The sequence below is a fragment of the Elgaria multicarinata genome, chromosome 9 (assembly GCF_023053635.1).
Source record: "Elgaria multicarinata webbii isolate HBS135686 ecotype San Diego chromosome 9, rElgMul1.1.pri, whole genome shotgun sequence".
NCBI classification, from domain to species: domain Eukaryota; kingdom Metazoa; phylum Chordata; class Lepidosauria; order Squamata; family Anguidae; genus Elgaria; species Elgaria multicarinata.
Genome location: NC_086179.1, coordinates 25293022 through 25308388, shown reverse-complemented (window position 1 = coordinate 25308388; position 15367 = coordinate 25293022). Strand labels below are relative to the sequence as shown.

Below are 15367 nucleotides of genomic sequence, written 5' to 3'. Positions count from 1 at the left end.
AGGGTAGGACAGGTGAAAATGTAGTTCCAGTTAGAAAGCATGTGCTCCTTTTCATGCATCCTGACCATTTCAGCCTATGCAGTGCAGCTGGAAGTTGGCTCAGAGGGTCATGTCTGAAGACCCTTAGTGTCTTTCTCAGAACCATCTGGTGACCTTTGTGGCAGAGCAGGCGTTTAAACCTTAGTCTCCCATACCCTGACCCAACAAATCTTCACAAGGTCCACAAAATGAAGAATAAAATCATAGTTGGGAATGAGCATTGTAACACAACCTATATTGAAGTCTTGGTACCGGCCCAGCTGTAAGGTCAGGCTGGGTTAGAAAACCAAGTAAAAGCTCTAATTTTTAGATGCCAGTATACCTATGACTGTGTGGAGATGTCTTACATCCAGGACCAGCCCTATCATTAGGCAAAGTGAGACGGTCACCTCAGGCGGCAGAAAGTCAGTGGTGTGGAGGGGGCAGCAGTGGCAGCCCAGCGGCCGTTTCTCCTCTCTGGAAGGCAGACTTGTGTGTTCCAGGCAGCCTGCTCTGCATCCCCTATGCTAGTCTGCGGCCTTCAAATGAGGTGGAAGATGCCATCCCATCACCAGTGTTGAAATACGATTCAGCTGCCAGCCTGTGAGCTTCTGTAGGTGTGCCATGGCCATTGCCCATGCTGGTTGGGGATATTTTATTTATTTATTTGTAACATTTATATACCACTGATTATAATAGAATCAGGATTTGGGGTCCAGCACATCTGGATTGCAGTCGGTTGAGGAAGGCGGCCTTCTACCACAGTGAGCCAATGTTTCATCTAGCTCAACGCTATAAACACTGACTGGCAGCAACTCTCCAAGGTCTCTTCCCCAGCTCTTCTATTTTAAATCCTTTTAACTGGAGATACGTGAGCTTGCGCCTCGGATGCTCTGCATGCGCAGCGTGTTCTCTCCTGCTGAATTACGTTCTCCTCTGACTTTTCCCCTCAGGTGTATCACTGATGCCACATTGTCCATACTTAGAGGGGAGACAGTTCCACTTGACGTATTGCAGATCAAGGTAGCTTTTTCTTAGCCACTCGTTCTGTTTTGGGAGGATATTCTTACTCCTTATTTTCCTTTTTGGTCGTATCTCATGTGGATAACATAAGAGTTGTATTTCTACAGAAGGTCACAACAATCTAAAATTATTCTTCAAAGAACAGTGCACTAGGAATTGAGGGCAAGGCAGTGCTTGAACCCAGCTATTACAGTGGGAATAATCAGGCACGTATTTTAGAGCCGGCTGCAACTCGGAAACATATGTCACATGTCGTTGACAAATACAGTGGAAATATAAAATAATGGGTTGTGTTCTCACCAAACAGCATGAGACACTTCTGCAGAGTTATTCAGCTAGGCATGCATTTTCTGATGGTTCACACATATTTTAGTTGCAGAGGTACATAACACTGTTTCTCCTCGCAGGCAACTCGAAAACACATGCCTGATTATCTCACTTTGCAAAGTCATGTTTGGATATCTCAGAGTTCTTGGATCAGCTACTTCCTACAATGAAAATAGCCACCCTGGGAAGGAGAAGAGGGCCTTTCCTCCTGTAATGTCTATGTGAAAAAAAAATCCCTTTCATTTCAACGCCTGTATAGCAATCAAGGATGCTACATGTCATTCTTTAGTCTTCAGGTATCCACAAAATGAAATGGTCCATGGCTAAAATGGTGTAACTAATCCTGCTCCATGGAGGCATTAATTTATAATTCCTTTTTATTGTAGGTGCCAGCAAGTAGTGGTTGGTATTTTAGTTCAGCCTGCTGCAGCTGAATATTTGATCCCTGGTTGCTGAGAGCACCCACAGATTAGTGTAATTTAAAAACCAGGCTGCTTTTGTATGAATCCTTACTCCTGTTTTTGTGTTTTCCTTTACAGGGGAACAAAGACCAGCCTGTGTTTGCTGTAACTGGTTTGAGATGGGGGTCTTACAGAGACGCCGGAGCAAAAGTCAGCAAGTAAAGAAATACAGTATTGCTTTGTGCCCTCTTGGCCTCTAACTTGGCTTCGTAGCAATGTTCTTCTCTCCAGTATCCCAGACAGCATCTTGTGTTAACTGGCTTTGATCTGTGTCATGTAAGGAGTAGAATGCTTTGCTTCCCAACGCTTGGAGGAATTTAGCTGAGAGGACAGAGACCAGTGTGCTGTGCATTAGGCCCATAGAGGCACTGGCTCCAGCTTTGTCATTATCCACCTGTTTTGCCACCACTAGTCTGTGGAGCTGTGGGGAGCCTCACGCCTGGGCCTCCAAATCCAGCCCTCCTGGGGTCTTAATTGGGCCCTCCGGGGTTCCCCAGAAGGACATGGCCCCCTTTGCCACCCCTTTCCCTGATTGCTTGTTGGTTTCCTGCATTTTCTGTAGTTTTCTCCCATTCTAAAAGCCTGAAATGCCTCCTAAGGCTTCATTATTGGCAATAAGAGCTTTTTAAGTTACTACGTGCCGGTTTTTGTTGTCCTTGTTGTTTGTACTTTGGGCCCCATCCTTTCTGCCTTTGGCCCTCACCCACTGCTGGAATGCAGCTCCTATGAGCTTCTCTGAAATGGAATTTGGCCCCTGGGCTGAAACAGGTTCCTCAACCCTGTCCTTGGGCTTTGGATGGCCAAGCTTTCAAGGCCGGAGCTCTGCAAACCTGCTAACTGCTCCTCTTTGTTAAGGTGTCAACCCAGATGCATGAAAAGATGGCTTGTTTTGTCTCTACTGAGACGGCCTGGGGCACAGAGTGTTAGCAAGAGCCTGGCCTCGTTTTTCAGAGAGCTGTTCTGTATGTGAACTGCACAAAAGCCATTTGAAACAGTTTCTGCTGTAGTTTTAGAGTGGGTTGGTACCCATGGCTCACTCCATCATATGGGAGAGTGTCTGCTTCCAAACCAGACGTGATTGGCCATCATGTGGAATTCATCTATGCAATGGAAGTGGGTTATGTTATATGTTATTACACTGCATGTTATGGATGCTGCATGGAATAGCTGAGATGCAAACTTTCACATAGTTTGGGTAGTATGCAGACTGGTTCCAAATGATTCTCTTTCTCCTAGGATTTTGCTGTGTCGTTCATTCTATGTTCTCTTCTCAAGTGCTTGGGCACTTGCTTGGTGCATCTTGACGAATGGGGTGGGTCATCCGTGGTGCATGAGCTTCAGATATTTTCAACATTCCGATGGACATCTGTTTTCAGGAGCAAAGAGTTTCTTGCTGTAGGGGAGCTGGGGATGGGGGCAGGATCGTTCTGCAGTTGATTACAGAGTAGGTCGTTTGATGCCTGGGATTTGATGCAGGGTGTATGTATGCGTGTGTCTCTGAGGAGGGGGGAGATGCAGGCTGTTCTGTTCCGTAGAGGAAGTCCTGTTAACATTTTGAAGGCCCGTCAAGCTCGTAAGGTTCTGAACTAGTCACCTGGGCATTGGTACGCCTTGTAGTGGGGCAGTCCTTTTGCTTCCATAGCAACAAGAGGTCAGCTTAGTACACATGGCCCTGCTACTCAGGAACAGTAAGAAGCAATGGAAAGACAGAAGACCTGGTTGTGTAAAGCTGATATGGAAAGGCTAAACGGCAGACAAGTAGTCCAGTGGGACCAGATCGGGATCTGAGGTGCCAGGCAGCTTCTGACTCCTCGTGAGCTCCACAATCCAGGTTTCACTGTTAGACAAAGGATATGCTTGCATTAGCACAGATCCAGGGACCGGTTGCACTGTGCTGTGAGTTGGCTGGGCTTCTAAGGACTAAGGATTGAGCTGTAAGAAACAGCTTTAGTAGAAATTGAATTGGGAAAGGTAATTGCCTTCTCCATGGCCATAACTTTTCTTTTGCTTTTTTGTTTGTTTTATTCCCTTCCAGGTACTGGTATCTTGGTCCTCTGAAAATCAAAGCAGCCCACTTCTTTAATACATTCAAGGTAAATGGACATTAGCATCGGCCACTCAGTGTAGCTTTGTTAATGGGAAGATCTGTAACACGCTCAATATACAACGTAGCTCGGTGGTAAAGCACATTTTTGCATGCGCAGGATCCCAGGTTTGGTCTCTAGCCAATGTCACCAGTGAGAAGGATCTTATACTGGAGAAGCAGTATAAGAAGCAAACTGGAGAGCTTGACGGAGCTGTGGTCTTAATCAGTATTAGACAGATTCATATGTTCACATTGTGATGCCAATTGGATTGTTACGGAGCATATTTAAGGCTGTATAAGACTATCCAAACATATCCAAAGCAGGACCCTCAGTGTAGGATTGATGGGAGGCCAGTTTTGTGCTGTGTACATTTTGCCAAACAAGTGGCAGAAACATGGAGCTTTTACAAAGAAAAATCCTGGAATGCGGCTGAAATCATATTGCAGTGCTAGGAATGGCTGGCTAGAGAATATTAACTGTGTTCTGGAAGGGTGAAGAGAGGCTGGGATGCAGCTGAGACCCATCAGAGGCTACTCTGCTGCCTTCCTCTAGTGCAGCCCCCTCTCGTGGTTTTTGTTATGCTAATGTTTCACCCTGAGATTTATTCAGTTGACGTAAGTGGTGCCTATAAATAGAGCCTACTGGACTGCTGATAATCTGCCTCTTGCAGTCTGCCTACCTTCTGTCACAAAACGAGCAGAAAGGTTAATTGCTCTAGTTTTAGGTTCCCAAATACTGAAGGATTTGACATACGCTAAAGGAGCTGTGTCTGGTTTTCTCCTTTTCACACCCTTCTCCCGATTCCTTAGTGGATAATAAACATATAGTCCTCTGCTGAAATCCTGCAGCATCACATAACAGACGTATTGCGATACTTGGTAGAAATTTTAAACCAACTAGTCCAGATTCTTTTGCTTGTTGGCAGTGGACTGTATGGGAAAACATAGCTCCTTTTCATCCCATTCCCCAACAATGGTACAGTGTTCATGTTGCTCAAGCAGGAGAGCAAATAGTGGCTCTTTAACATTCAGAAATATACAAGACGGCTACTAAGCACTAGATGTCCCTCAACAGTGTTAAGAACATCAGAAGAACCGTGCTGGACCAGACCAAGGGGTCCATCTAGTCCAGCAACCTGTTCTTACAGTGGCCAACCAGCTGTTGCCCAAGAACCCACAAACAGGACATGGGCGCAGCAGCACCCTCCCGCCCATGTTCCTCAGCAACTGCTGTATATAGGCTCACTGCCTCAGGTATTGGAGGTAGCACATAACCATCAGGGCTAGTAGCCATTGATAGCCGTCTCCTCCAGGAATTTATCCAACACCCTTTTAAAGCCATCCAACTTGGTGGCCATCACTACATCTTGTGGTAGTGAATTTCATAGTTTAAGTATGTGCTGTGTGAAGAAGTACTTCCTTTTATTTGCCCTGAATCTCCCACCAGTCAGCTTGATGGGAGGACCCCATTGTGTTCTAGTATTATGGGAGAGGGAGAAAAATGTCACCCTATCTGCATTCTTCACATCATTTACAATTTTGTACACCTCTAGTTTCTCCCCTTACCCTCTTTTTTTCCACACTAAACAATCCCAGCTGTTGTAACCTTCCCTCATAGTGGAGATGCTCCAGCCTCTTGATCATTTTAGTTGTCCTTTTCTGCACTTTTTCCAGCTTTACAATATCTTTTTTTAGGGGTGGTGGTGACCAGAACTGTACACAGTATTCCAAATGTGGTAGGGGGGAAAGCACTGGCATCAAGCTGCCCTTTGCCTTGCCCATGGCTTCTGCCCCGTTCGGCAGCAACCAGGGTTCCCCCAGTCTGCATCTGCTGCAGAACATCTAGTTGACCTTTGAGATACCTTGTCAGAATTGATGTTCTGCTCTCTTTCTGGTGAAACTCGAAGGAGTGGCCTCAGAAACATCTTGCCTCCCTTACCTATTTGGACCCAACTCCAAGACCTCCCGAGGAGCCAGAACAGAAGACGTCTAGACCACCTTTATATGTTAGGCTTTACAAGAGGCTGGCACATTATTGGGCACCTGTCCCCACAGGTAAGCAGATTTGCAACGAAATCTACATTTTTTAGAAAGGGCTTCTGTTAGAAGAGCACATTCTCTTCCCTGTGTCTATTATTATTATTGACCTTGAGAGATCCATCAGCTGTTTTAGTGAAGTCTGTATGAGTTACTCCCCTTTTGTTGTTTGAAATTCCTTTCCCTTTCTCTGCTGCTTTAGTTCTTTTTCAGCTGTATGCATTAAAAAGGTGGTAGAATGAAGCCCTGTGAAGTAACAAGAAAGAGAAGCATTTAGGCCTCCACTGGTCTTGACACAATACTGTCTTGTCTAACTTTTCTGCTTAATGGTATCTTTCCTCTCGAACCTCAGAAATCCCCATGGAGGTGACCCCGGAGGCCTGGCAAGAAATGCAGCTGTCTGCCATTGAATTATCTATCACTACTCAGAACAGATACCTTGACTTGAAAGTAAGAGGACCCTTAAAGAATCCTAAACTTTTCTTCCTATTCCAAAGTGTTGTTGCTTTGTAGCTGGAAGCTTAACAGACTGCTTTTCAATATCTTGGGTCTGATAATTCAGGTCCGAATTGAAAATGATGAGCAACTGTGTTTGAGATGGGCATGTTTTGTTGGGTCTCCACACACTATTTGCCATGTTTGTGCCTTTTAAAATAAGGCATTCCAAAGAGAAGAGAAGAAAGGAACATATATGAACTTTACAGTTGTGGGCTATGTATTTCCAGGGGTGTGTGTGTGTGTGTGTGTGTTGGAATTCCATAGGAGCACAGAATATGTATTTAGGAACAGAATTCCAGTGTCTGAGACTCCGCTCTGATTTACATCCTGTTTGGATTACTGTAACGCGCTCTACGTGGGGCTGCCTTTGAAGAGCGTTCAGAAACTTCAGCTGGTTCAAAGAGCTGCAGCCAGATTGTTGACGGGGCTGGTTACAGGGAGCATACAACTCCCCTGTTGCAACAGCTCCACTGGCTTCTGGTCTGTTTCCAGGCACAATTCAAAGTGCTGGTTATCACCTATAAAGCCCTATACATCTTGGGTCCAGGTTATCTGAAAGACCATATTCTCCCATATGAGCCTACCCATGTTCTGAGATCTTCTGGGGAGACCTTTCTCTGAGTATGTGGGAGAGGGCCTTCTCAGTGGTTGCTCCAATGCTCTGGAACTCCCTTCCCGGGGAAGTTAGAATGGCTCCTTTTGCATTACACTTTTGGAGGCAGGCAAAAGCTTTTTTGCTCTGGCAGCATTTTGGAAATACTCTGAACCTGTGTTAATGTATTGGATTTTTTTATTATTTGTTACTGTTTTTTAATTTTTTAAAAAAATGTTTTTAATTTTACTGTGGGTTTAATTCTATTTTAACTTCTGTAAATGTATATTTATATGTTTTAATTGTACATGTTTTAGTCTTGTAAACCGCCTTGAGTCCCAGTACTGGGGAAAAGGGGGATGATGATGATGATGATGATGATGATGATGATGATGATGATGATAATAATAATAATAATAATGGGATAATGGAGAGGGGAAGCTCCTAGCCCTTAGGGTTATAAAACTATGCTTGAAAGTGTGTTGACAATACCTGATGAATCTCTGAAGCCAAAGGGGAGACTGAATCGGATTTCCAGCAATGAAGAGGCTAGGCTTTAGTGCCCCATACACTCCTTTCCTCACTCCACAATTAATACAAGTAAAGAAAATTATACAAAATTAGTGTAAAGGCAGATTCAATTATGCAAAATAAGACCAAGGAACAATACATTTAATTATACTCCCTTGTCTAGCAACCTACTTTCAAATCATCTGTAGTATGTTCTGACCCCTGAGTTTCCTATTTTGGGATCTCTACCTTAAAGGTCAATCAAAAGATGTGAGAAGACATTCCTCACTACTGTATCTTCTAAAAAATGAGTCTATAAGAGAGAGGTTTGGTTCTGTTTTATTTCTGCCAGAAAGAACACTCTGCTCCAACTGCAGAAGTAAGTCCTATTGTGTTCATGGTATTGCCCAGGGACTGCATGCAGAAAGGAAGCACACACTGGGCTCTGTCATCAGCCAGGGGATCAAGGTCCACTGAGAGGCAGCACCCCTGTTTCTCAGGAAAGAACATCGTGGTAAGGGGAAGACCAGCCAGGCCCCGTCCATCGCCCAGAGAAGAAACAGGGTTTTTCCCCTCATCCCTGCCTGCAAGGACACTCTGCTCTCACTGCCCATTGCCCTGAGATTGCAAGTAAAAAGGAACACGCTATTTCCCCATTCATTAGCAAAGTGAGTAAGAGATGCTGATGCCTGTGTGTGTTCGTGTGTTCACGTGTTATTGCTCTTTATTGTAAGCCACCATCAGGCTCATTTGATTGGAAGGTGACATATAAAACTAAATATATAAATAATTCCTATTTAAAAATGTTTTTCCCTTAAAAAACTAATAATACTCTTGCATGTGGAGGCTTTGCTATAGTTCCATAAAATGCTGGTGAAACGGCTACGCCTCCTTTTATTGCCTTCAAGGTGAGGTACAAAAATAGGAACAGGCAGCAGTAGATGTTAATGAGAAAGGATATTCTTACTTTTCTAAATTTGGAAAGAGGGTGAAGGTATGCACAAATAAAGGTGTGAGTGAGAATGTGCACTCTTATGTAGTTCTTAACATGACAGTGTCTTTTTAAAGTGTACACCCTAAAAACTGTTTGTATCTCTTCTGCCTCTCAAATATTGCTTTTCTTGGGGAATGGGAGAAGCTGGTCATTTCATTACAGGCTTTTGAATTTGCCTTTCAAAGGATTATTTATGAGATGTTATGGATGTTTGTATTAATGTGTCCTTTTCTAAACATTTCTCTTAGCGAACAGAGGACTTCATGAATATTTGTATTGAACCAGATACAATTAGTAAGGGGGACTACATAAAAAGAGGGTGAGTACTAGAGAACCTGTCATTACATGTCTTATCATAGATGTTATGATTTTCTTTCTTTCTTTCTTTCTTTCTTTCTTTCTTTCTCGTTTATAAGTAGTTTTTATAGCAGGGTTTCTTAAGGACAGAACTAGAGACACTGGATGTTCTCATCAGGCTAAAATCCAGAACAGGGACACAACTAATCTGGTGCCCTTGGTGCAGATAATGATCTTGTTGTTGTGTTGGGTTCAGTCAGGAAGAAGAGAAAGAGAGAGGCTCTTGGTGGTTAATCCCTGGCCTTAATTTATGGTTTCCATGACCACTGCAAGGCTGCAAATCATCTCCTTGTTTCCTTGAATCTCTGCGTATCTCTCTATCCTGACCTGTGGTGACATTATATATTAATATGTCCAGATCTATTTGAAAATAACATTTCTCAAGGTTACCATACAGATGAGTTGCTAACCATTATTCTACACAGGTGGCTGGGGGACTAAGGAAAGGAATTGCACCGAGTGATTTATTTTTTTATTATATTTCCATACTGCCCAATAGACTGCCCAATAGCCAAAACGCAGCATAATATACAATATAAAATATAATGGCTTAAAACTGCAGTATAAAAGTGCAACCAGAATAGAACCTAGCAGCAGTGTAGAAATTTAAAATGCAATAACAGATTTAAAACAGCAGAACTACAAATCTGAATGACAAAATGCTTTGGAAAATATCAAGGTCTTTAACTGGGGTGCCACAGCAGAAAAGGCCCTTTTCCTGGTAGTCACTTGCCTCACTTCTTCTGGCAGGGGCTCCTGGAGAAGAACCCCCGCCTGAAAATGACCTTAGTGTCTGGGCAGATACATATAGGAGGAGACAATCCATCAGGTGACCTGGCTCCAAGCCACTTAGGGCTTTGAATGTTATTAATACCAGCACTTTGAATCCAGCCAGATTCCGGCTGGACATCAGGAAAAACTTCCTGACTGTTAGAGCAGTGCGACGGTGGAATCAGCTACCTAGGGAGGTTGTGGGCTCTCCCACACTAGAGGCATTCAAGAGGCAGCTGGACTACCATCTGTCAGGGATGCTTTAGGGTGGATTCCTGCATTGAGCAGGGGGTTGGACTCGATGGCCTTGTAGGCCCCTTCCAACTCTGCGATTCTATGATTCTATGAATCGGGCCTGGAAAGAGACAGGCAGCCAGTGCAGCTGGTAAACTACTGGCATAATACGATCTTGCTGGCCAGTCTCCATTAACAATCTTGCTGCCCAGTTATGGTCTAGCTGAAGTTTCTGGACCAGTTTCAAAGGCAGCCCCAGGTATAATACATTGTAGTAATCCAGACGAGAGGTTATCCGAGCATGGGCAACTGCTGACAAAAAGCATGGCAGTGTGTATAAATGACCGGGAACTCTCAGTACACTTCCAAAATATGCCAGTAGACCTAGCTTAACTCCGAGCCCCCTCCCAATTTGCAGATGGCTCCACATGTTCTGCATCCATCAGTAGAACGCATTTAACGAGTTCTTTGGAGATTTCATACATTATATATATATATATTATATATAGATTTATTTATGTATTTTTTAAAAATGCATTCTGTGTGTCCTCATTTGCCTTGTTACCTTTTTCTCTCTCCTGACATCTCTTCCTCCTTTTCACAGATTCACAGTACAACTTGCAGAGGTGTCTGCAGTCTTTGGGATCCGTGTGTGTGTGTGTGTGTGTGTGTGTGTGTGTGTGTATAGAACATTCTCTTATTTGTGTTTTCTACACATCCATTTCTCATGATTTTACACTGGTGCTTCAGTCTATTTTCTGTGCTTATCAGAGCAAGCAGAATTCAGTTCTGTAATTCTGTTCTTATGAATAGTCCTGATGAATCCGTTTTGTTGCATGAATGATGTAATATTAGAACTTCTTTCGTAAATAGTGGGGTCAGAAGAGGAACACTGACCATTCAACTCTTATTTATTTATTACTTTTGCCACTTACCCTTCCCTACAATGTGTTTGGGGAAAGAGGTACGTGGTGTCCTCACAGCAACCTTGCAAGTTTGGAAAGGCTGAAAGATCATACAGTCAGCTTTAAATTTTCAAATTTTAAATCTTGATTTTTATATGTTATGTTTTTAATTGTAAACTGCCCAGAGAACCTTGGCTGTTGGGCAGTATAAATAGGAACTAGCTAGCTAGCTGGATAGACGGACAGACAGACTGACTGACTCCATGTCTCCTGAGTCCAACACTCTAGCCACCACACCATACTGACTCTTGGGTCCTTTATACCTCACCAGTGCAAGGTCAATCAAGAAATACTCCTGGGAATTGCTAAAATTAATGCAGGTGCTCATGGGATTGGAGTGCCAGTCTGGAGCAGTGAATAGTTTTGTTGGCATTGAACCTTGGTTCAAATCTAATCCAGCGAAGCGCTTCCAGTGAAGAGCAGATTACACACACTTGCTCTCTCCTCTCTGTGTGACTAAAATGAGAGGGTCATAACTTTGCCTGGCAGGTTGGTTGAGGGGATGAATGGTCATTCCTAAACATATAGTCTTGGACGTCAGTTGCATTGATCTGAATGGAACTGAATTCCAAGCAAACGCGCTTAGCATTAATTATTAAGGCTGCAAGCCTAAGAGTTAAAGGGACCAGGCAGCTGAAAGTATTTATAATCTACTTTAATTTAGGTTCACTGACAGGTCTGCTGGTTTCATAAGCCAAGCCCTCGAATCGGCCAGGTTCCTGCCTGCCGCACTCAGTCTCTAGCTTTCTCTTCTCATTAATGCATTCGGATCTTTAACAGCGATCAACCATCTGTAGCTTTGAGGCTGGTTGGACAATAACCCTAGTAGTATATGTCCAGTGTTCCTTCAATGTTGTGCATGCCCAAATGATGGCCATCTCTGCGCTGCAGATAGTATACTCTTGGCAGGTGGCTCAGTAATGCCGCTTGCGTTACTCAGTTCTTTCAACTCCAGATACCGCTTTTCTCTTCTTTCGCAGCCCCCTTTCCTTGAGGGTCTTTCTCAGCTGATGCTTGGCCCACGTCATCTACCACGGGGGTTCACCTGTTTCTTGAAGTGTTCTCATTTAATTTATTGAATGGGGGTGCCTAAATATACAGGTGGTTTGGCTATGGCTGAAGAAAAAAGGAAAATTGTTTCAGTGGTCTGTTTAAGGCCGTTGTTTGAGGCTTCATACAATACGGCTTGCGAAGTTGGGGCCAAACGCCCTTCCCCTCTTCATGCATCTTCAGGGGTCCTTCTCCGTGAGCCCCTGCCAAAGGAAGTGAGGCAGGTGGCTACCAGGAGGAGGGCCTTCTCTGCTGTGGCACCCCGGCTGTGGAATGAGCTCTCTAAGGAGGTTCGCTTGGCACCTACATTGTATGCTTTTAGACGCCAGGTGAAGACCTTTTTATTCTCCCAATATTTTAACAATCTATAAATTTTAAATAACATGGTTTTAAATTTGTAATTTTGCATTGCTGCTGTTTTGTTTTTATCTGGTTGAGCTTTTATATTGTATTTTATATTATGGTTTTATACTGTTGTTTTATATTTTGAATGGTTTTAATTTTTGTGAACCGCCCAGAGAGCTCCGGCTATTGGGCGGTATAGAAATGTAATAAATAAATAAATAAATAAATAAAATGCACCAGATTGAGTGTCGTGCAGCAGCTTAGGTGCAAAGTTGCTGGCTAGTATTAAGCCATTTCCCCAGGTTGGGTGTTAACAGGGAACTGTGGCTTAATAGGGGCTTAGGAATGGGGTGCTGAAGCCAGTGTGGGAGAGGGGAGGGAAGGGCGAGATGCTCTCACCCCGGACACCTGGGGAAGGCTTCGTGAACTATGGCTTACGAAGCTTCGAGCGACCATTTGCAGCAGGCCGTTGTGTATCTTTGCTGAGGATTCCCAGGTTGGCAGTCCAATTCACATGCCTGCTCCCTGGCTTGTGTGTTTAGGGCAAAAAGCACAGTTCCAGCCGCGTTCAAATGTTAGCAGTACACACTTTTTAACAACACTGATCTTGATCTCCAGATCAGAAAAATGAACCTGTGAAGCAGCCTTTGATTTTCTTAGCTGTAGTCTGCATTTCACAGCTGCATGTAGCAACTGCACTGTGATTGACTGTATGTATGTGGTCTGCTATTGCAAGGCACACAGAAAACGGCGATTTCCATCCATTTTGAATTGTCACAGGATTTGCTTTTCCACATCATCCATCTCCTAGATCTCCAATTCAAAGATACCTTATTTTATTACTTACCTTCCTGAAACATTTATATCATGCCAGTTATATTCAGGGCAGTGTACAAGCATAACATACAGTCAATATCAGATAAGATCACTGAAGTTATCTTGGCACTTATTTATTTATTTGTTACATTTTTATACCACCCAATAGCTGAAGCTCTCTGGGCAGTTCACAAAAATTAAAACCATGAAGAACATAATAAAACAACCAACAATCTAAAAACACAAATACAAAATACAGTATAAAAAGCTTGATTTTTTTAATAATGGTACTTGGCTTGCATTGCCTCTCATTTGACCTTACTTGTTTTTCTTTAACCATAGCTTAACTGCCTGTATGTTTGAGCGTTTGATGTATCTCCTTCACAGTCAGTCCTCTTCCATTAATAGCCTCACCACTCACGTGGACATCTGGTGAAACAATTCTGTGACTGAGCCAACAGTGTTTGTGTGAATAGGCTTGTACATGGACTTCAGATGTGACACTGACCTTTCTCATGCTTCCTATTTACCCCACACTGCCTTTGTATCTGACACTGAAGTTGGCTCTTCAGGAAGGATTTGCCAAAGCTGCCATCAACTCAAGGTGCTTTGGGGCTACCTGTAAGCACAGGAGAGGGATCACAGCCCTCCATAGATGGGTGGCTTAGCTGGGCTATGGAAGAATTGCTTAGAAATAGCACCCACTTCTCTACTTTTCTCCAGCTGTTGCAAGTTTCTGAAACTTGCTTCTAACTAGTCATGACTAATTTTCCTTTCTAGGGGAGGCAAATAAACACTCCTTCCCAACTCCTTTGCTGTTGGCTCTTGTGTTTTAAGCACAGCTGTAAATGTTCACTCTGTTCCTCTCTTTCTTTGTTTTGAACAGAAGTCAAAAGATGCAGGAACCCCACTTGTGTCCGGAAGGAAGCCAGTGCCTTCAGGCGAGTAGGTGTATCTTGCAGCTTCCAGAGGTGAGAAATAAAATGTTGAGGAAAGTGTAGCTGTTGACCCTTCAGAGTTCTTGAGGGGAGTCAGGCGACGCAGCATGCAGGCTGATTAGGTTTCTTTCCCACATTTAGGTAAACTTACTTGTGAGCAGGCATAATAGCTCATGACTTGAAACAGCACACTATTGAAGCCGCAGCAGGGTACACTTAAAGTCCTGGGTCCAATGGCCATTGCAAACAAATTAGTACTCCCTCAATGTGGAATTAATTTCACAAGATAACACCTCATCACCAAAGATGAGGTATGAGCATCAGCCCTTCATGGTATTTCCCGGTACCCTATAACCATGAGGGAAACAGCTGCTCAGATATAGACTTAGGCAGTATATTGATTTTGTTTTCCTGTTGTAACCAGTTATGGTAAACCTTGATTTCTTCGCAGGATACAGAAGGCTCTTTGGCTATAGACAGCGAAGAGTATGAAGCCATGCCAGTGGAGGTGAAGCTGTTGCCCAGGAAGCTCCAGTTCTTCTGTGATGCTGCAAAGAAAGAGCAAATGCTTCAAAGTGCATCCTAATCGAGGCAGGGGTCAGCTGCACCACCTGTTGCCAGTCTGGTACTTACATTCAGATGAACTGCAGGCGTGACCGGTGTCAAAGGAGGCACATGCAAAAAGGTCTCTGAAAAAGGAATTAATTTGGCAGCATCACTGACGGAACCCTTCAATTAACTGAAGACTGTAGGCTCTTCCACAACTACAATGAAAGCCTTTGTTTTGCAAATTGATCTTTGTGTCTAAGTAACTCGATCTCCAGATCTCCACATTCTACGTTCCCTTGCTAGGAAGAGGAGGTAGATAGAGTTAGCCATATATTTGCCTTCTCTTCTGATTATTTCTTAAAGGAAGGCTGTTTTCCCATTCCTACATCTGTAATGAGCAGTGGGTTGGACTGGATGGCCTTATAGGCCCCTTTCAACTCTACTATTCTATGATTCTATCTGTGACGGATGTTTTAAGCCCAAGCGATGCTTGAGGATGTTGGCTCCAGAGTTAGGCCCTTTCTACACATAAGGGTTTATCCCAGGAAAATGGAAGGATCGTCCCTGCCTGCTCCCAGGATCCCGTGTGGCACTTGGATGAACAGGAACGATCCCGGGATATAGTCTGGTGTAGACATGCCCAGAGTCATACTTAGAGTAAACCTGTTGAAATCAATGTTTGTCATGACTAACTTACTTCTCTGACTAATTCTGGATCCAAGCCCCTGTGTATATATTTCAAGGTGATGATAGTGACACACTCCCCATTTGTTTCCTGTACTGTTAGGATACTTTA

The 15367-nt window shown here is 43.6% G+C and overlaps 1 protein-coding gene across 1 annotated transcript in view; it reads left to right on the top strand.

Annotated features, from left to right (window-relative positions):
- Positions 1–14817, top strand: part of AGK (acylglycerol kinase) — a 46738-nt gene extending 31921 nt beyond the window's left edge. The window contains exons 8-15 of the mRNA XM_063135053.1: positions 972–1041; positions 1908–1987; positions 3865–3922; positions 5823–5970; positions 6305–6402; positions 8795–8865; positions 13971–14055; positions 14474–14817. Coding sequence (XP_062991123.1) covers positions 972–1041; positions 1908–1987; positions 3865–3922; positions 5823–5970; positions 6305–6402; positions 8795–8865; positions 13971–14055; positions 14474–14608 — 745 coding nt within the window. The 3' untranslated portion in view covers positions 14609–14817. The remainder of the gene's footprint in view (positions 1–971; positions 1042–1907; positions 1988–3864; positions 3923–5822; positions 5971–6304; positions 6403–8794; positions 8866–13970; positions 14056–14473) is intronic.
- The last annotated feature ends 550 nt before the right edge of the window (positions 14818–15367 follow it).